General features: G+C 42.1%; 2 protein-coding genes across 2 annotated transcripts; both read left to right on the top strand.

The window, feature by feature from the left end:
* The first annotated feature begins 2,822 nt into the window (after positions 1-2,822).
* LOC124258058 (sialin-like) lies at positions 2,823-7,847 on the top strand. The gene is made up of 4 exons (XM_046692134.1): positions 2,823-3,640; positions 5,643-5,833; positions 7,315-7,533; positions 7,752-7,847. Exons 1-4 carry the CDS (start codon positions 3,601-3,603, stop codon positions 7,845-7,847), a joined length of 546 nt encoding a protein of 181 aa, XP_046548090.1. The 5' UTR covers positions 2,823-3,600.
* Positions 7,848-12,481: 4,634 nt separating this feature from the next.
* LOC124258059 (sialin-like) lies at positions 12,482-20,816 on the top strand. Its single transcript, XM_046692135.1, has 7 exons — positions 12,482-12,542; positions 13,422-13,514; positions 15,993-16,129; positions 16,519-16,671; positions 17,232-17,361; positions 18,747-18,991; positions 20,197-20,816. Exons 1-7 carry the CDS (start codon positions 12,485-12,487, stop codon positions 20,449-20,451), a joined length of 1,071 nt encoding a protein of 356 aa, XP_046548091.1. The 5' UTR covers positions 12,482-12,484; the 3' UTR covers positions 20,452-20,816.
* Positions 20,817-21,239: the final 423 nt, after the last annotated feature.

Here is a 21,239-nt window from a genome sequence, read left to right as displayed (position 1 = left end):
ATCATTGTTAATTAATATGCTATTTTTGAAAGTCTATACTCCAAGTAATTATCTGATTTTGTTTGGATATGTCCGTCTGGCATCCCTTCCCATAGATGGATTTTAATTATATTTTTACTAATCATTTCAGCAATAGGCCTAATTTCTTTTTCATTCTTCGAATGTTTTAATTGAAGCAAATCATCTTTTAAAAATGCTATATAAATTGACGAAAACTTAGTTAGCATAAACATTGCTCTCGCAACTGATGTGTAGGAAAATAAACAAAACATTATTATGCATCTATTTCTGTTGTGAGTGATATGCAGGCCTACTTCGTAGTCACTTTGATTAAATGTTATATTTGAATATCGAAACCTTTTTGTCACAGCGAACACAACACTATCTCTTGTCATATTACACGATAATATTTGGAATTTTTAACTTATTTTATAACAATATCTGAATGCTAATGTTATACACTGATAGGTTCATAGAAGGAATACAATGGTATTTCTCTGCCGAATCGTTGCAGCGTTCTATAATACCCTTATGAAATATAATACATGTTTTCCGTCCTTGAAGACATTGAAAAGAACTATCTATGCATTAAATGGAGGTTCACCTTATTAATGAGTATCGAGGAAATTATGTTCATCTATAAATTAGACGCAGCTTCATGTTTTTCAAGACATCTTTCCGGAATATGCGTCTGTGAAGGCGTTCAGATAATGACGATATTGCACAGTATTATTAATAATAATAATAATAATTGCATTTATATAGCGCATCATTCACTGATAAATGCTCTGCGCGCTTAAGATGGAAAATGACACTTGAAAAGAAATGTTCTGAGGCCAGTCTTAAAAGATGTTAGTGACTCGCTGGTTTTGAGTTCAAGCGGTAGCGCGTTCCACTTCATTGCTGCATTGAAAGCGAACGACCTTTTGCCAAAGTTGGTTTTGATGTTAGGCACTATCACTAGCATTTGGTTTTGTGATCTCAGTGAGCGTGTGGGCTGATACAGGGGCAGTAACTCTGCGAGGTAGTCAGGGGCCATTCCGTTGAGACACTTGTACGTCATTACAATAGTTTTGTAGTCAATTCTTCCGGTGATTGGTAGCCAGTGTAAATCATTTAGAATTGGAGTAATGTGATCGAAGACTTTAGACTTTGTAATGATTCTTGCAGCAGTGTTTTGGAGGGCTTGAAGGCGACGTAGCTGATCTTTGTTGACGTTGGTGAGGAGGCTGTTGCAGTAATCTACTCGGGACATGAACATTTTCATGAGATTCCTGTCAACAGTAAGGTCGGATAATAGATCGATTTTATTCAGCAGTGTTGGCCCTGGGGCCTATAGTACAATTACCTTTTGAATACTTGCACGTGGTGCTAGTAACATATTAAGTTTCTATTGGCATTAAATGCATGTTTCAGGTAAAAGCTAATGGTATTAATTTCACAACATCTATATTGTTTGATGTTAAAAGATTTGGCAATGTGTGTTCATACATTACAATTTTTGACAGACTTGGCAAATAATTAATAAATGATATTGATAGCATCTTCACGACTTGGCCATACAGTAATGACAATTTAAGGAGTGAAAAGTGAGCGATAGGTCTTGTGGGAATTCAAAGATTCATTAAGACTGTAGCCGTCTAAGCGTAACTCTGTGTGTAATATTTATACATTTTCTATCCACGGACAACATACTTCTAATATTAATATTGTTTTCATGGATTCATCATATTTTATCTATAGCTGTGCTATAGTTTTCATTAAAATATCTTTTCTGTTGTTGGAATTGAAGTAAGTCCCACACAGAGCTGGGATCATATGTCTTTGAAATATAAATTATGCAAACGGCTGGAACCTTGTGTTCCAATTGAAAACGTTGGTAGCGCTACGACATTCGCATGCCTATGATAAATTATAGAGTTGGCCTCAACCATTAACTGGATTACATTCTCTTCGTCAGCAGAGAAATTTCGACTTCTCTTTTTCCTTGGGGTGCAGGCGACATTTTGCGTTTCCATTTTTGGTAAACCGGAAGTAAACAGAAAACGGAATTATGGGATATATGGAAGCTAACCAGTGACGTTAACCACATTGTTAAACTTTGACGGCGACGTTAGCTAACGGCATGACTAACAATGTTTTGAACAACGCATATTTAACGTTCAGTTACCTAACGGCCGGTTAAGGATTTAACCGGCCGTTAGGAGTTAACCGGCGGTTAAGATAACCGAGTATTGAACAACCGGGCCCTGGTTGATTAATATAAATAACGTAAACCATCATCATTATCCTTGCGCTGCTTCACATTGCGCTGCTTCACATTACCTATCAACACAAGTGATGACGTGCATGTTGTCTTCAGCAACACTCACAATCAAGTCATCATTGGTAGGGATTGGGGGACCATATATACGCTTTCGCGTAAAATTGAAATGTAATGAGTTGATATTGGATCCTGAATGAGAATTCTTACATGCTCAAAAACCGATAACGATGCGATCTGTATGACAAGGGATGGCTTCCAAGGTCTGCAGTTTTTTTCCATGCTTGCAGACTATAATTTGAAGTAAATGCAGACACAGCATCCCTCTACAGGCATCAAAGTAACGGTTATTCTTTGTTGATGCCAATACACATATTGGTTTAGATGCTCAAATGTCCCATACTCTAATAGTTGTCCACGTTAATGGGATGATGCTCTTTCCATTTGTCACTTCCAGGCACGGAACGTTTCAGCTACCACTCATGATGAACATGTTTTCCAGCAACTAAAACATTTAAACGTCGTCCGATTACATTGTGAAGACACATGAGATGGAAGAAAAACGATTTGAATGAACTTTATGTTTTAAAATTTGATTTTAGAGCTTACTTTATTGAATCAAACTATGATTACCTGAAAATGATTGTGTGGATGCATTTCACAAGACTTAGTTAAAGTAAACGTTTGAACATAAGCGTGTAAGCTGTTACAGTACTGGAGCATTCTGAGCATTTTGGTTATGACAGAGCCTGTCAGTTTAATGTAAGAGAAAAGCCTTTAGTAACTCAGCCCTCACTTTACCACTTTAGTAAAACGTAATCAAATATACCACCTGCACGAGCACAAGGACGACGCTGATCGATACAGGGATCGTAATCTCCATCTGTTGGCGCTGAGAGATAAAGATCCAGACTTATACGACCTTTCACTATGTTCATCCACTATTTATGCTCTTGACATATGTCTAATGTCAGTGTTGGTTTATTTGTTTACCATATAACTAATACTTCTGTAAAGGTTTTCAACGACAAAAACACTGAAGACGAATGGACAGTTATTTTGGGGCTATAGTTTGCTGCCACTTTATGAATGCCTGTTGAGAGTTATCGATTGTTCGGTGACTGCCTACAAATGCATCGTATGAATCCCTTCTAATGTCTTTCTTTTGCGCGAGCAGAATGTCATACACACTAATATGTAAACCCCATATCTTTACACGGAGCAAGCCATTCGGCGAAACATGACAGGTACAATGTCAGAAACATAATTACTTCCCACATGAAACCATTCCTAGCTGGTCTGAATGCCAGTCTGTCTCTAGCTCAACAGAAACAAACATGGCGAGACGTGTTAGAGCACAGCAACAAGGAACTCAAGGTGAGTGTTATTATGATAATTATGAATATTAGTATTAGTTTTAAGGGTTTCATGCGGCCCTGCTTATAAGCCAGAAGAACCAGTTAGTCAACAGTCCTTTCTTATGCTTTACCGGATGTTAACACTTAATCAAAAGTGCTGAATGTATTGAAGTTAGTTTTCTATAGGACATTTTATCTAAAATATAGGGATATTAAGAGTTATGACAAAACACCGTATCTTGCTTTTACTTATGTGATATGTTTCGGTTATAACCTTAAGGTAAGACATTCCGTATCTATACAATGTAATGAATAGATGTAGTTTACACCGCGGACTCTACCGGAGACCAATTACTCGAATAATGTGATATGACATTGCCTAATGACATTAGGTGAGTTTGTGCACGTACGGAAATGAATAGAATGAGCAAATTCGTCTTGATGTTGACCCTTGAGGCGATCTTCCACAGTTCCGTAACACAATACTGAGATACACGCTGTAGCATTGTTGAATGCCATATGATTCAGAAGATTCTCAGATCGAGGGACACGTATCTTTTGCTTGTGGACAACAGATAAGATACTTAACGATATTTAATCAGCTTCCATACTTGTGTTAGGATGATGATAACATATAAGGTAGAAGTTTTAATTCTGAAAAGGACAGTAGTTCCTCTCTTTGGGATTAAAGGGGTTGAGTGATACCTCCATAAATAACATAATGCTCTTCCTGGTTAGAACGCCGAATGCTAACTCCGTGAGATTAGTTCACAACAAAGACCTAATCGTGGCGTTTAAACCATAATATCTCTGCAGATCCAGCTAACACCTGTCACAACCTCTGTCCGTGAAAGTCCACGCAAGCCAAGCCTTCAATCTCCTGTCGGGAGGAATATCTGGCATTGCTGGTCTGATTGGCTTGCGGTCAGGAGTTCAAAATGATGGTGTTAACACAGCTATTCATTTCAGCCATATTCAGTTATTTGCTAGTTAATGTGTATACAGATACTACTTGGATGATCAAACTGCTTTAAAGTAACTACAAGCTTTGTTTTGATTCACGATACACAAACACTCTTATAAGCTTCTAAGTAGCAATAAACACTTCGAAAGCAGAAGTCTACATCACTGACGGCAATAAGCAAACCATAGGTAAAATTGTATTGATCTTCAGTCCCTTCGGTGTCACGAGGGCGCGTCAACATTCCCAGACCACGAGACATTCCTACTGTGCATTAACCCATTGTAATTTACAGTGAAGATGTATTGGAATTAAGATGTATTATTTGAACAAAAATATATACTCGACATCTGTTACTTCCATGCTAACACGGGCGGTGGTGTAACCTATAGAGTGGTTAAAGCGTTCGCTCGCCATGCCGAAGACTCGGGTTAATTCCCCACATGGGTACAATCTGTGAAGCACATTCCTGGTGTTCCCCGCCGTGATAGTGCTGGAATATTGCTAAATGCGGAGTAAAACCAAACTCTCTCACTCCATGCTAAAATGTTTAGATGTACAGTAAACCACCGTTTAACATAATGTCATATTTGGGATTACACCTAATCGACAGCACACAAAGTCAGCCACCTAACCCGCTCAGCCACCGCGACTTCCACGTTGGCTGAGCGTGTTAGGTGGCTGACTTTGTGTGCTGGCGATTAGGTGCCTGACTCTCAGGGTGTGGGTTCGAATCCCGGATGAGACTCAAACCCAAAAAAGTACAAGAATCTGTGTACCTTACTAAGAAAGTGTATTCCCAAATATAACATATGTTACATTTGACCACTTTCTAAATGGCATTGTGTAATCATGACTCAACGTTTAGTTGCAACCGTAGTTCGTTATGCGTATTTCGACTAAAATATATAACAATTGGCCGCGGAGACAAAATTCAGTTCGTTATATCGCCCAGTTCGTAGTTATATAACGTTCGTTATAAACGTGGTTCACAGTAACTGGTCACCGAGGACATATGGGTGGGTTCAATGCCGTTGTATATTGATTTTGTATCTTACAGCTCCTGCTCCATATTGTGCTTCCAGTCGCTTTGGGATATCCTTAATTTGTTTCCTGGGATTTGTCAACATGTACACTCTGAGATTCACTATTGAACCAAACAGCTGTGATGTCAAAAATACCACAGACTCGACTAACCTATCAACTGTAACGAATGAGGATACCGGTTGCCTCGGATCACACATGTGCAAGGTATATGACAAAACATGTGCGTGCGTGTGCGCGTGTGTGTGTGCGTGTTTGTGTGTGCGTGTGTGCGTGCGCATGTGCATGTGCGTATGCGTCTGTGTGGTGGATGCGTTTATAACCCCTGTAATCATGGTATGGAATGTATAGGAAAATCATGTCAACATCATCAAGCAGCATCAGCACAGAAGGCATCACTAAAAAAATAAAGGCCAGAAATGCTTGGAAAATGATTTTTGGCTTCAATATCAATATGAAGAATTTGACACAAGATAAAAGCACATACATGATACATGTACGACACTACCTAGTTGGATATTAAAGCTCAGATGAAAAAATGCACTTGAGGGGTGACTTCAGAGGAGGAAAGTTTGACGTTTTAACAACATTCTTAATATTCTAAGTACAACCTGTAGTTTTGAAATACAGACTATAATTATTCATATAGCCTCAACTAATTAAATTACATAAATGATTGTAAAATGTTGGGTTTTTTAACATCTATATGTGAAAACGATGGAACTCTTGTAGTAGTTATATTCAGAATAATTACGTAAAAAAGTCTTAATTCAAATCGCATAGATAATCTTGTTCACCCATAGAAGTTTCACTTCGTGTATGAGCATTGAACTGGAAACATGCGACTTGATATCTCTGCAGAACAATTAATTTCAAATTTATAACATTATTTCATACTGGAGAAACAAAGGGAAACCTCTCGTCAGCTATGACAGGGTTTACTATAGAATGTGTAAAGCCCCTAATTTGAGATATAGTCAGGTTTACAAAGTTGTAAACAAATCAGTTACCTCAGGGGTCGTGTCAAAATCAAAACCAGGTAGGAAACACAAATTGGATAGCTTTGATAAGGGTGTCATACGCCGTGCAGTTTATAAACTGTATGAACGCAAAATCCTACCAACGGTTGCTAAAATACAAGATGAGATCAAAGATGCAATAAATGTCTCGAAAACAACACTTATTGTAGCTCTGGTAGAAATGGGGTTCAGGTACACCAAAAGGGGAGATGTCAGAGCTGTGTTTAGAGAAAAGTACTCAATCCTGTCCATGCGATCAGCTTATCTCAGAACAGTTGAATAATACGGCAATTTGGGGTTTCAAATTATATACCTTGATGAAACCTGGTGTTGCAGCCATGAAATAGTGGTGCTCCGTACGCGTAATTAACCACAGGCTACGGGTTGTGAGATCTTGTATTCCGTAGTGGAAGAAGGAGAAGTAGTAGAAGTAGACACTCTGTAACGATAATAGTTATACAATGAAGACTTCGGAAACAATGCTTAGACATATTTTCTGGATTGGTCTTAAAATGGCCAACTCCAAAGACTGGTTAGACACGCATATACAACTTTTTATTGTCTCCCCGGCGTTAACATAGCTGGCATGATACTCTAAACGAGAGATAAAACTATTGTAAATATCTCACGTATTCTAACAGCTACTTTGTTACCTTTATTTGTTTACAGTATGGAGAAGGGACACAACGGTTGCTGGGCAACTTTCTGCTGTGGGGTGACGTCATCACTCAGCTGCCCAGTGGCGTGCTGGCTTGGAAGTATGGCGGAAAGAGCGTTTTGTGCACGTGCATGTTTATTTCAGCGCTTGTGACGCTGCTGACACCTTTATCATTTGAGACAAACAAGGAACTGGCCATAACATCTAGGTTCATACTCGGACTGAGTCAGGTGAGATTTGACTGGCATGCATGTGTCTATGCGTGTGAGTGCGTGCGTGTCCATATGGACTGTATATCTTCAGCTATAAAAGTCCAAACCTATGTTATAATTTGATTATGTAGCAGGTACAAAGGATTTCCATGTTTAAGTGCTTGATTGTCTCATTGTATTATTAGTGAGCCTTGTGTGGGCTTGAATAAGAACGACTTGGTTTATTACAAACACAGGGAGCCACATGGCCAGCTATACAGACTATCCTGGCTAGATGGTCACCTCCCCAAGAAGCAGGTAGACTCGCAGGACTGGCTTACAGTGGTGAGTAGGGGCATGTTTACAGATTCTGATGGCTAGATGGTCACCTCCTCAAGAAGCCGGTAGACTTGCAGGACTGGCTTACAGTGGTGAGTAGGGCATGTATACAGATTCTGATGGCTAGATGGTCACCTCCTCAAGAAGCCGGTAGACTTGCAGGACTGGCTTTCAGTGGTGAGTAGGTGAATGTATATAGACAGTCAGGGCTAGATGGTCACCTCCTCAAGAAGCCGGTAGACTTGCAGGACTGGCTTACAGTGGTGAGTAGGTGCATGTATATAGATTCTGATGGCTAGATGGTCACCTCCCCAAGAAGCCGGTAGACTTGCAGGACTGGCTTACAGTGGTGAGTAGCATGTATCTACGAGATTCTGATGGCTAAATGGTCACCTCCTCAAGAAGCCGGTAGACTTGTAGGACTGGCTTACAGTGGTGAGTAGATGCATGTATACAGATTCTGATGGCTAGATGGTCACCTCCCCAAGAAGCCGGTAGACTCGCAGGACTGGCTTTCAGTGGTGAGTAGGTACATGTATACAGATTCTGATGGCTAGATGGTCACCTCCTCAAAAAGCCGGTAGACTTGCAGTACTGTCTTAGAGTGGTGAGTAGGTGTATGTATATAGATTCTGATGGCTAGATGGTCACCTCCTCAAGAGAGCCGGTAGAAGGACTGGCTTACAGTGGTGAGACATGTATACAGGATGGCTAGATGGTCACCCCCTACAGTGGTGGACTGGCTTACAGGGTGAGTAGAGGCATGTATACAGATTCTGATGCTAAATGGTCACCTCCTCAAGAAGCCGGTAGACTCGCAGGACTGGCTTACAGTGGTGAGTAGAGGCATGTATACAGATTCTGATGGCTAGATGGTCACCTCCTCAAGGAAGCCGGTAGACTTGCAGGACTGGCTTACAGTGGTGAGTAGGTGAATGTATATAGACAGTCCGGGCTAGATGGTCACCTCCTCAAGAAGCCGGTAGACTCGCAGGACTGGCTTAAAGTGGTGAGTAGAGGCATGTATACAGATTCTGATGGCTAGATGGTCACCTCCTCAAGAAGCCGGTAGACTCGCAGGACTGGCTTACAGTGGTGAGTAGGGGCATGTATACAGATTCTGATGGCTAGATGGTCACCTCCCAAGAAGCCGGTAGACTCGCAGGACTGACTTACAGTGGTGAGTAGGGGCATGTTTACAGATTCTGATGGCTAGATGATGGTGTATACAGATTCATGGTCACCTCCTCAAGAAGCCGGTAGACTCGCAGGACTGGCTTATAGTGGTGAGTAGAGGCCCTCCTCAAGAAGCCGATAGACTGGCAGGACTGGCTTACAGTGGTGAGTAGGGGCATGTATACAGATTCTGATGGCTAGATGGTCACCTCCTCAAGAAGCCGATAGACTGGCATGACTGGCTTACAGTGGTGAGTAGAGGCATGTATACAGATTCTGATGGCTAGGTGGTCACCTCCTCAAGAACCCGGAAGACTCGCAGGACTGGCTTACAGTGGTGAGTAGGTGCATGTACACAGATTCTGATGGCTAGATGGTCACCGCCCCAAGAAGCCGGTAGACTTGCAGGACTGGCTTTCAGTGGTGAGTAGGTGCATGTATACAGATTCTGATGGCTAAATGGTCACCTCCTCAAGAAGCCGGTAGACTTGCAGGACTGGCTTACAGTGGTGAGTAGATGCATGTATACAGATTCTGATGGCTAGATGGTCACCTCCCCAAGAAGCCGGTAGACTCGCAGGACTGGCTTTCAGTGGTGGTAGGTACATGTATACAGATTCCGATGGCTAGATGGTCTCCTCAAGAGCCGGTAGACTTGCAGGACCTGGCTTACAGTGGTGAGTAGGTGCATGTATACAGATTCCTGGCTAGATGGTCACCCCCCTGAAGCCGGTAGACTCGCAGGACTGGCTTACAGTGGTGAGTAGGTGCATGTACACAGATTCTGATGGCTAGATGGTCACCGCCCCAAGAAGCCGGTAGACTTGCAGGACTGGCTTTCAGTGGTGAGTAGGTGCATGTATACAGATTCTGATGGCTAAATGGTCACCTCCTCAAGAAGCCGGTAGACTTGCAGGACTGGCTTACAGTGGTGAGTAGATGCATGTATACAGATTCTGATGGCTAGATGGTCACCTCCCCAAGAAGCCGGTAGACTCGCAGGACTGGCTTTCAGTGGTGAGTAGGTACATGTATACAGATTCTGATGGCTAGATGGTCACCTCCTCAAAAAGCCGGTAGACTTGCAGTACTGTCTTATAGTGGTGAGTAGGTGTATGTATATAGATTCTGATGGCTAGATGGTCACCTCCTCAAGAAGCCGGTAGACTTGCAGTACTGGCTTACAGTGGTGAGTAGGTGCATGTATACAGATTCTGATGGCTAGATGGTCACCCCCCCCTAGAAGCCGGTAGACTCGCAGGACTGGCTTACAGTGGTGAGTAGAGGCATGTATACAGATTCTGATGCTAAATGGTCACGTCCTCAAGAAGCCGGTAGACTCGCAGGACTGGCTTACAGTGGTGAGTAGAGGCATGTATACAGATTCTGATGGCTAGATGGTCACCTCCTCAGGAAGCCGGTAGACTTGCAGGACTGGCTTACAGTGGTGAGTAGGTGAATGTATATAGACAGTCCGGGCTAGATGGTCACCTCCTCAAGAAGCCGGTAGACTTGCAGGACTGGCTTAAAGTGGTGAGTAGAGGCATGTATACAGATTCTGATGGCTAGATGGTCACCTCCTCAAGAAGCCGGTAGACTGGCAGGACTGGCTTACAGTGGTGAGTAGGGGCATGTATACAGATTCTGATGGCTAGATGGTCACCTCCTCAAGAACCCGGAAGACTCGCAGGACTGGCTTACAGTGGTGAGTAGGGGCATGTACACAGATTCTGATGGCTAGATGGTCACCTCCCCAAGAAGCCGGTAGACTTGCAGGACTGGCTTGCAGTGGTGACTAAGTGCATGTATACAGATTCTGATGGCTAGATGGTCACCTCCTCAAGAAGCCGGTGGACTCGCAGGACTGGCTTACAGTGGTGAATAGGTGAATGTATATAGACAGTCCGGGCTAGATGGTCACCTCCTCAAGAAGCCGGTAGACTCGCAGGACTGGCTTACAGTGACGAGTAGAGACATGTATACAGATTCTGATGGTTAGATGGTCACCTCCCCTAGAAGCCGGTAGACTCGCAGGACTGGCTTAAAGTGGTGAGTAGAGGCATGTATACAGATTCTGATGGCTAGATGGTCACCTCCTCAAGAAGCCGGTAGACTCGCAGGACTGGCTTACAGTGGTGAGTAGAGGCATGTATACAGATTCTGATGGCTAGATGGTCACCTCCTCAAGAAGCCGGTGGACTCGCAGGACTGGCTTACAGTGGTGAATAGAGGCCCTCCTCAAGAAGCCGATAGACTGGCATGACTGGCTTACAGTGGTGAGTAGAGGCATGTATACAGATTCTGATGGCTAGGTGGTCACCTCCTCAAGAAGCCGGTAGACTCGCAGGACTGGCTTACAATGACGAGTAGAGACATGTATACAGATTCTGATGGCTAGATGGTCACCTCCCCAAGAAGCCGGTAGACTCGCAGGGACTGGCTTTCAGTGGTGATAGTGGTGCATACAGATTCTGATGGCTAGATGGTCACCTCCTCAAGAAGCCGGTAGACTTGCAGGACTGGCTTACAGTGGTGAGTAGGTGAATGTATATAGACAGTCCGGGCTAGATGGTCACCTCCTCAAGAAGCCGGTAGACTCGCAGGACTGGCTTACAGTGACGAGTAGAGACATGTATACAGATTCTGATGGCTAGATGGTCACCTCCCCTAGAAGCCGGTAGACTCGCAGGACTGGCTTAAAGTGGTGAGTAGAGGCATGTATACAGATTCTGATGGCTAGATGGTCACCTCCTCAAGAAGCCGGTAGACTCGCAGGACTGGCTTACAGTGGTGAGTAGAGGCATGTATACAGATTCTGATGGCTAGATGGTCACCTCCTCAAGAAGCCGGTGGACTCGCAGGACTGGCTTACAGTGGTGAATAGAGGCCCTCCTCAAGAAGCCGATAGACTGGCATGACTGGCTTACAGTGGTGAGTAGAGGCATGTATACAGATTCTGATGGCTAGGTGGTCACCTCCTCAAGAAGCCGGTAGACTCGCAGGACTGGCTTACAGTGACGAGTAGAGACATGTATACAGATTCTGATGGCTAGATGGTCACCTCCCCAAGAAGCCGGTAGACTCGCAGGACTGGCTTTCAGTGGTGAGTAGGTGCATGTATACAGATTCTGATGGCTAGATGGTCACCTCCTCAAGAAGCCGGTAGACTTGCAGGACTGGCTTACAGTGGTGAGTAGGTGAATGTATATAGAAAGTCCGGGCTAGATGGTCACCTCCTCAAGAAGCCGGTAGACTCGCAGGACTGGCTTACAGTGACGAGTAGAGACATGTATACAGATTCTGATGGCTAGATGGTCACCTCCTCAAGAAGCCGGTAGACTCGCAGGACTGGCTTAAAGTGGTGAGTAGAGGCATGTATACAGATTCTGATGGCTAGATGGTCACCTCCTCAAGAAGCCGATAGACTGGCAGGACTGGCTTACAGTGGTGAGTAGAGGCATGTATACAGATTCTGATGGCTAGATGGTCACCTCCTCAAGAAGCCGGTAGACTCGCAGGACTGGCTTACAGTGGTGAGTAGAGGCCCTCCTCAAAAGGCTTGACAGTGGTGAGTAGAGGCATGTATACAGATTCTGATGGCTAAGAGTGGTCACCTCCTCAAGAAGCCGGTAGACTCGCAGCACTGGCTTACAGTGGTGAGTAGAGGCATGTATATCGACATTGCTGGATAGTCGCCTCTTCAAGGAGCCGAGAGACTTGTAGGACTGGCTTATAGTGGTGAGTAGGTGTATGTATATAGACAGTCCGGGCTAGATGGTCACCTCTTCAAGGAGCCGGAAGACTTGTAGGACTGGCCTATAGTGGTGAGTAGGTGAATTTATATAGCCAGTCCGGGCTAGATGGTCGCCTCTTCAAGGAGCCGGGAGACTTGTAGGACTGGCTTATAGTGGTGAGTAGGTGTATGTATATAGCCAGTCCGGGCTAGATGGTCGCCTCTTCAAGGAGCCGGGAGACTTGTAGGACTGGCTTATAGTGGTGAGTAGGTGTATGTATATAGCCAGTCCGGGCTAGATGGTCGCCTCTTCAAGGAGCCGGTAGACTTGTAGGACTGGGTTATAGTGGTGAGTAGGTGTATGTATATAGACAGTCCGGGCTAGATGGTCGCCTCTTCAAGGAGCCGGGAGACCTGTAGGACTGGCTTATAGTGGTGAGTAGGTGTATGTAACAGATACTTCTGACCTAAGAACCAGTAGACCCACAGGAGTGTCTAAAAGCAACAGTTGTTTTTCACTTTGTACATTTCGTGTAATAATTTGTTTAATATACTTTATTTGATTCCACTTTTGTAAAAGGTATCTGAATTCTCTAGATCAAAGTCAAAGTTTGTTGATGCTGCATCAAGTTCAACACTTAAAGTATCGTGCATTTGATGCAATAAATCTACTTTCAAGGTTCGCAAATTGGCGCCATTGGGTCAATGTTCATCACTCTGTTCTGCAAGCACTGGTGTGGAGGTTCTTGGCCCAGTTTATTCTATATTCAAGGTAAACAATGTATCAAGATGTATAATAGATATTGCTGTCAGCTGTATATGTAATTTCATATTGACAGACAGACAGACAGACAGACAGACAGTATATATATTTCAGTATATAAGGCCATGGCTCACATTACAGAATAATTTCACATTTTATTTGATGCTGGTAAACCAGTTAAAGTCATACATTATTGCCTTTGTAAACTATGGAAACATTTTTGCACAATGTACAGGCATAATATACCCTTCTTAAGATAACATGTGGATCTTATGTAAGCTTTTATCAGAAAAACTTATCAATACTTATCAAGACATCATCCTTACATGACACAAGTCTGACAAAACTATCCTTACACGGCTTACCAATATATAGGCATGGTGGAAATCATTCAATGTTATGCATCTTTTAAACATTGACAATTAAATGGTATTCGTCTTCAACTACTGATATGCCTTTGCTATGGCAATATAAACAGTGTCTATTACAGTACAGTGTATTATGCCTCCATGTTACAGTTGGAGGTTGGAAGTTATTATATCTGGACTGGCTTAAAACATGTTTATAATACTGTAGAACATATCTTAGGAAAAATATCTTTCAATTTGCACAATTGTCTCAAAGTGACAGTATGTTGTAACAATCATACAATTTTGCTTTGTAGAGTGTCTGACATTTTTGCACAATGTATAGGCATAATATATCTAAGAAATAACATATGGATCTTAATGTGCAGAATATTGACTGAAATGTATGCATTTCTAATTTTACGAGCCTTCATCAGAAACTTAGCAATACTTATCAAAACATTTTCATCCTTACATGACATAAGTCTTGCAAAACTTTCCCTACACGGGTTTCTAATATAGGTATGGTGGAAACATTTAATTCGTGCATCTTTATAGCGTTGACAAACCATCAATAGGTGGTATTCATCTTCAACTAATGACATGCCTTTGCTATGACAATATAAACAAAGTCTATTACAGTACAGTGTATTATTATGCCTCCCTGTTTCAGTTGCAAGTTTGAAGTTATTACATCTGAACTGGCTTAAAACATGTTTGCAATACCATGGAATGTCTAAGGACAGATATCTTTCAACTTGCAACATTGTCTTAAATTGACAGTATGTCTGACATTTGCTCAAAAGTGAAACAGTTTGGTTTAGTACCTCTGTGGCACGTCCCTCTGTGGCCTATGAGATTTTGATTGATCTGGATGAAATTTCCCTCTGTGGCCAAGGTCGTTTTGTTTGTCCCTGAGTGGCACATGTGTGCAGTAATCCATGACTGATAAGGTGTTAGGTCATTAACACGGTATCTGATTGACCTTGATTGGCAGATTGATAGCATTAAATGAGAGGTTGTTACGAAAACACATAAGAAATCCCAACTCCAGGTAAGAATGTAAGTCAAAAGTCTCCCATTTCGTCTGAAGAAGCTCGATACGTCTGTAGTAGGTGGAACCTTTCTTGTCATGGAACAAACAGAATAGTTCAGGTATATGAGTGGCATGAGGCATGTGTAAGTGGATTATATACAACTGGTAAAACAGTCTTGGGCAAATTTTGAATTTTCCATCCATTAGTACACTTGAACTGCTATATAGTTTCTTGAGGTTTTCCACAATTTCAAACACAACGATGCGACTGTCGCCACATTCACCCAATGCCATAACATTACATGTATATTTATTCAGCATCAATACCCTCTTGCATAACTGTGTTTGTACTCTTTCAATAATTTGTGAATAATGAACACCCCATACCTCTGCTCCATAAGTAACTATAGCTAAAATCATTGTGTCAAAAACTATAAATACATCAGTACAAGAGTCTAATCCATATTTATATTGGTAACCATAGAATGACATTAAAGCTTTATTTGCCTGAGATGCTAAACAACTCTGTGCCCTAGTCCATGATAGAGTAGGAGTAAACACAACACCAAGATATCTATAATTGTTAACAGTCTCTATTCTGCTGCCCTTATAGTACCAATTTTCATAGGATCTGAGAGGTCCACCTCTACGAAACACCATGATTTTAGTTTTGCTTATGTTTACCCTTGATTTGCTATCACATGACTGTAATATTTGTACAACAAATATATCTTACAATATTAAAAAAAGGTAAACAATGTATCAAACATGGCCACATAATATAATGTGTTTATATGCTTCTAAAAGTGAAATGAATTTGCACATTAAACATGGTTTGCCTGAATTAACACTGCAGGGTTGGACCTTAGTCAGCCAGTCTTCGCTGAACGCGACAACAGGCACACAAACACATACACACGCACGCAACACATAGCTCAACTTATTGATGTAATGTTTGAAGTGGGGGAGGCCTAACTGACCCATTCACGTACTTAGCTTCAAATCATGTTGTCACGATAAAATGTGATTGTTCTTATGTCGGGAATCGAACCCGGGTTATGAACGGTGGTTCAGTAATGTTACAAGCTCGGTTAAATATTCCAGGAAATTTAAGCTTGCTGGTGGTAATAATCTGCATAGTATTGGTCACTGATACTCCATCCGTTAACACCCGAATATCCGTTGAAGAGAAGGAATTCATTACCGGAAGTCAGAGGAATCGGGGATTGTGTCCAGTAAAGGTATGTCAGCGTCAGTCTTTGACAGCATGTATAACCATGCAACGTCATTCAGTTACAGTAAAGCAGATAAAAAACAATTAATCTCTAATAACGGATCTGCCTTCCAGTTGGGAGGAAAACATACAAGGATTCTACCATGATAAAACGTAATCGAATAATTTGGTGTTATTCAAAACAAGATTGTCTGTGTGATTAAATGATAATTGAGAAGTACTTTTCTATAGTTACTGTGAACATGCTTTCGTAAAACCACCTGTGATTTCCATTGACGAGAATCGTGTATTTTCCAAATTCATGGTAGATGAACTTGTGACTTTTAGTCCAGAATAGTTGTGTTCATTTATGGCAACACAGGTCCTTAAAAAGTCTACTTTGCTGACTGTTTTCAGGATGGTGATACGGTCCCTTGGCGTGGTATGATGACGTCATTTCCTCTGTGGGCCATTCTAGTGAGCCACACTTGTGGAGCTTTTGGGAGTTACGTATATCTGTCTTGTACATCTGCCTACATACAGCGTGTCATCACTGATAACACAAACAAGGTACGTGTACATATATTTCTACACAATTGTCTTTTATACAAAAACAGTGGCATATAATTCTCTAGGCTGAGGTAGGGTATTGGCGGTCTGAGGTAGGGATTGTCAACGAAGTGGAGGTACGTGGACTAGGGCTGGGGCGAAATTAAGATAGAGTATGGGCAATCGTGGGCTATTTGTTGGTGAGGTGGGTGTAGGGTGATCGCGGGGAGAAGTAGTGGCCTGGCATGTCGCATACTGCTGTACAGAGCTTCCAGCTTGTTCCATGATTTACTTGTTGAGGTTCGAATCCAGACTTGGTTATCATCCCTGGTTCGTCATCTTTAGATCCGAACTAGTCAGCTTTAGACTTTCGTTTAATACGTGCGTCACTTTGTGACTGCCTTTTACATTGCCTGAACTTAAACTGTTCTCAAATACATTTCAACTACTTTCTTCATTACATATCTTGTAACAATAGTTATATCACACAATATCTAATCGGCTACCTAACAAAGGTTCATCGAGACGCGTTCATACTAGCAATCAAAATCATGTCTTTGATTATGTTCGTTTTTCTCCAGAACATCTTGCAAGCCACTCCGCATTTGGGAATGTTCGTGGTCATTTTGTTGACCGGACACATTACTGATCATATCCGCTCCACCGACAACCTGTCGACCACATCTATCAGGAAAATATTCAACTCTATAGGTTAGTTTGTTCGCTTTCACAAGTTCATTACAGCTGCATACAGCTGCATACAGCACAATACATGCTGCATGCAGGTCACTATCGTGGTCTGCCTGTCATAGTTCAATATCAAGGTATACAATATCATGCTGCATGCAGGTCGCTATCGTCACAGTTCAATATCAAGGCATACATGCTGCATGCAGTTCAGTGACGTGGTACATTAAGCTGCAGGCAGTTCAGTGATGTGGTATATTATGCTGCGTACAGTTCAGTGACGTGGTATATTATGCTGCATGCAGTTCAGTGACGTGGTATATTATGCTGCATGCAGTTCAGTGACGTGGTATATTATGCTGCATGCAGTTCAGTGACGTGGTATATTATGCTGAATGCAGTTCAATGACGTTGTGTATTAAGCTGCATGCAGTTCAGCGATGTGGTATATTATGCTGCATGCAGTTCAGTGATGTGGTATATTATGCTGCATGCAGTTCAATGACGTGGTATATTAAGCTGCATGCAGTTCAGTGACGTGGTATATTATGCTGCAAGCAGTTCAGTGACGTGGTATATTATGCTGCATGCAGTTCAATGACGTGGTATATTATGCTGCATGCAGTTCAGTGACGTGGTATATTATGCTGCATGCAGTTCAGTGACGTGGTATATTATGCTGCATGCAGTTCAATGACGTGGTATATTATGCTGCATGCAGTTCAGTGACGTGGTATATTATGTAGCATGCTGCTCAGTACCGTTGATGGCAACTGTAATTTTATCCTCAGTTAATTCTCTTGCCTCGGTCAGATGTCTGTAAACGTACGAAATTGGCGTTGCACATGAACAGGAAAAATTGTGATAGCATATATGACGAAGTACAACAGAGAACAGAGACATAGAAGTTGCCATGTAATGCAGAGATTCAGTCGGCTTATCGTGTGTAGACGAAAAGCGACTACAAGTTTGTGTGATAACGATGCTAATAGACGGAATATTACATCCATATCAAATCAAATCGTTAGAAGTTACATACTTGATAACCTCGGGTTTTACCCTGATCACCTCGGGTTTTCGTTACTAGAACAGTTGTGGAAGGGTAGTCAAGGTTAAACCCTTCAGTCGTCAAACTGGAAGCAAACGATAATGCAAGTACTCACTCCATCCATTGTTGTGTCAAAATACTTACATCCCTTAAAGTTTGGACAATGTCTTGAATTGTCAGGAAAATGCGAGTTTAAATCAATCTGAAAATCATTTGTTAACTTTCCAAGACATAATGTCTTATTTCAACAACGTTTCTTGAAAGCACCTGGAGACATCAACGTTGAGTCGTTATAATTTAATATAGATATTGCACATATAGTTCATATAAGCTTACTTGGAGCATCACTGTGTCAATGCAGGTGAACTGATCCCAGCACTGGTCCTCATCATTGCTGGATTCCTCCCCTCCTCCCAGTCCACCATCAAACTCACCCTCCTCATCATGGGGGTGTCCCTCACCGGCTGCGTCTACGCAGGTGGTTACATCGTCAACGTCATCGACATCTCACCACAACATGCTGGCATTGCATTCGGCATTTCTAACACCATCGCATCGGCTTTTGTCCTCTTGGGCAGCGCAACCATTGCCGAAAGTGTTGATGTGGTAAGTTGTGCAACAGTGGTGTGTATGTTTAAATACGTCGATTGTATTTGTGCTGTGTTGCTGCGAGGAAGTCCTTGATATTTCACAAATACCGTTTTCATTTCTGTTTTAGCATCGGTCGGACGACTGGGTCCCTTGATCTAATTAGTCTTTCTGTCCTTTTTTAGCATTCGTTAATGGCACCTTCCGAAGTATAGTTCCTTCTCAAAACGTTTGGTTAAGAACACCTAAAACACAGGAACTATAAAGCTATTGTGAAGAATTATGCAAAACATATATTGCATTTCAAACGCTGTAAATTTGGTTGCATGTACAATAAAAATATCGAAACTGTTTAACTTAAGAGATTGCAGTGACAATTTTTATTGCACGCCAGACTGAGTTATCTTTAACGCCGCTTTGAGTATTGTTTCATGTACATGACGACCTTTCGCTTCATTTTGACCTACCCTGCACCGATGACATTTTGTTATTGTTGTTGTTTGTTTGTTGTTTAACGCCACACATGGCATTTTTCCAGCTAGTGAGTGATTGAATTGATTCTTACCCCGCACTCAGCAATCTTCCAGCTATATGGCGGCGGTTTGTAATTAATTGAGTCTCGATCAAAAGCATGAGCATCGATCTACGCAATTTGGAAACAATGACATGTTTCAGCAAAGTCACCGATCCCGTTAGTCGCCTCTTACGAAAAGCATGGGTTACTGAAGATCAATTCTAACCCGGATCTTCACGGGTCTGAACACCCGATTCCGTTAGTCGCCTCTTACGACAAACATACCTTTCTGAGGACCAATGTCTAACCCTGATCTTTACGGATCAGCTTATTGACACACGAGATGGGAACGAAGGATCAGGGGATCATCGAGGCAGCTCTGAAAATTGCGGCACCACAAACGACTCGGCCACCTCATGTAGCATTATTCTTTCCTGATATAAATAGGTGGACTTCTAGGGAAAACATCAACAACATATTACATTTCTAATTTATCTGGTCCTTACACGACAGAAGGCATAGGTTCTGGAGGAAAACATTCGTTTTCAATTGAAAAAAAGCATTGTGTCTCGCAACCTCATCTGTCTTAGCCAGCAGCAGTCTTGCATTCAGCTTAGGTGAAACTGGCACCACATGTCCGCAATTCAATTATAAGCAAGCTTCCTGTTCGTAACTGAATATTTCATCCCGGCAATATTTTACATTCCAGGAATATCAAGGCAACTGGGAAATCCTCTTCGTTGTCACTGCAGCAGTCTACATCTTCGGCGGTCTCATCTACCTCGTGTTCGGCAGCGGGAGCCTCCAGCACTGGAACACGACGTCGTGTACAACTGACCACGATGAAACACACAGACCCGACGACATTGCCAACTCTGCTGCAACGCCAACCACAGGAGCACAAGGAGGGGAAACATGCGCGTCACTGCCCATCGACTTCATTGATGAAGACGTGCGGACGTGACGGCTGTGCCCACGGAATGCCGCAGCAGATGGTGTTAACTCTTTACTTAGTCTACAAGCATCTACAATAGTCCTCTGTAGTGTCAATAGCACTAGCTGTTTTCTGAGGAAATCGACCTCCCGGAAACGAACGGACTGACTTGATCGTGCTCTGACTGAAAACCCACTAACATCGCTGTATTCATGTACGTGTTCTTGATGACTTTACTGTGTCACAATGTTTAGATAGTCTGAAGTACTGACGAAAATAAACGACATACATGCCTTTATCAATGACAATATCAATATATATTTATGTTTATTGCACATTAAGACAGCTAAACTATTATGGAAGTAAAAACTTAATTCAGTTTTACATTAAAGAATATAGAACGCCCGATCCGAATGACGTATTCCTTTGTGTATTCAAGCACAAAAATTCAATCACTTCTACGGATTCAAATGTGAATGCTACTAAACTCTCTAACTGCCAGATGACCCAGTCGTCACGATATCTGTAATTGTTGTGCAGGGTTGTGTCCCTTGTGAGTGCCAGGAATCTGTGACCGTAGGTGCTGGTTCTCCCTGATGATGTTTCAAGGTTACTCATCAGGATAATCGTTGGTAATGCAAACAACACGGGAGTGCCATCTGTATACTCTAAGCTAACGCTCTCAAGTGCATCTGTATTCACTAAGCTTATGCTAACAATATGGACGCATAATTTGTATTCACTAAGCTAATAAGCTAATGTTAACAACCTGGGGGTGCCATTTGTATACATTAAGCTAATGTTAGCAATATGGGATC

Source organism: Haliotis rubra, unplaced genomic scaffold (assembly GCF_003918875.1).
Source record: "Haliotis rubra isolate DU_JTF1 unplaced genomic scaffold, ASM391887v1 Scf680, whole genome shotgun sequence".
Lineage (NCBI taxonomy): Eukaryota > Metazoa > Mollusca > Gastropoda > Lepetellida > Haliotidae > Haliotis > Haliotis rubra.
The sequence above is the reverse complement of the archived record's forward strand: the minus strand, read 5'-3'. Positions and strand labels throughout refer to the sequence as shown.

Bases quoted from the DNA above. Each gene is read 5' to 3' on its own strand.
- LOC124258058 (XM_046692134.1), top strand. From the start codon at position 3,601: ATGGCGAGACGTGTTAGAGCACAGCAACAAGGAACTCAAG. The intron at 3,641-5,642 runs GTGAGTGTTATT...TGTATCTTACAG, and splicing joins ACAGCAACAAGGAACTCAAG to CTCCTGCTCCATATTGTGCT. The intron at 7,534-7,751 runs GTGAGATTTGAC...TTACAAACACAG, and splicing joins TCATACTCGGACTGAGTCAG to GGAGCCACATGGCCAGCTAT.
- LOC124258059 (XM_046692135.1), top strand. From the start codon at position 12,485: ATGGCTAGATGGTCACCTCCTCAAGAAGCCGGTAGACTCGCAGGACTG. The intron at 12,543-13,421 runs GTGAGTAGAGGC...TCTACTTTCAAG, and splicing joins CGCAGGACTGGCTTACAGTG to GTTCGCAAATTGGCGCCATT. The intron at 16,672-17,231 runs GTACGTGTACAT...GTTTTTCTCCAG, and splicing joins TCACTGATAACACAAACAAG to AACATCTTGCAAGCCACTCC.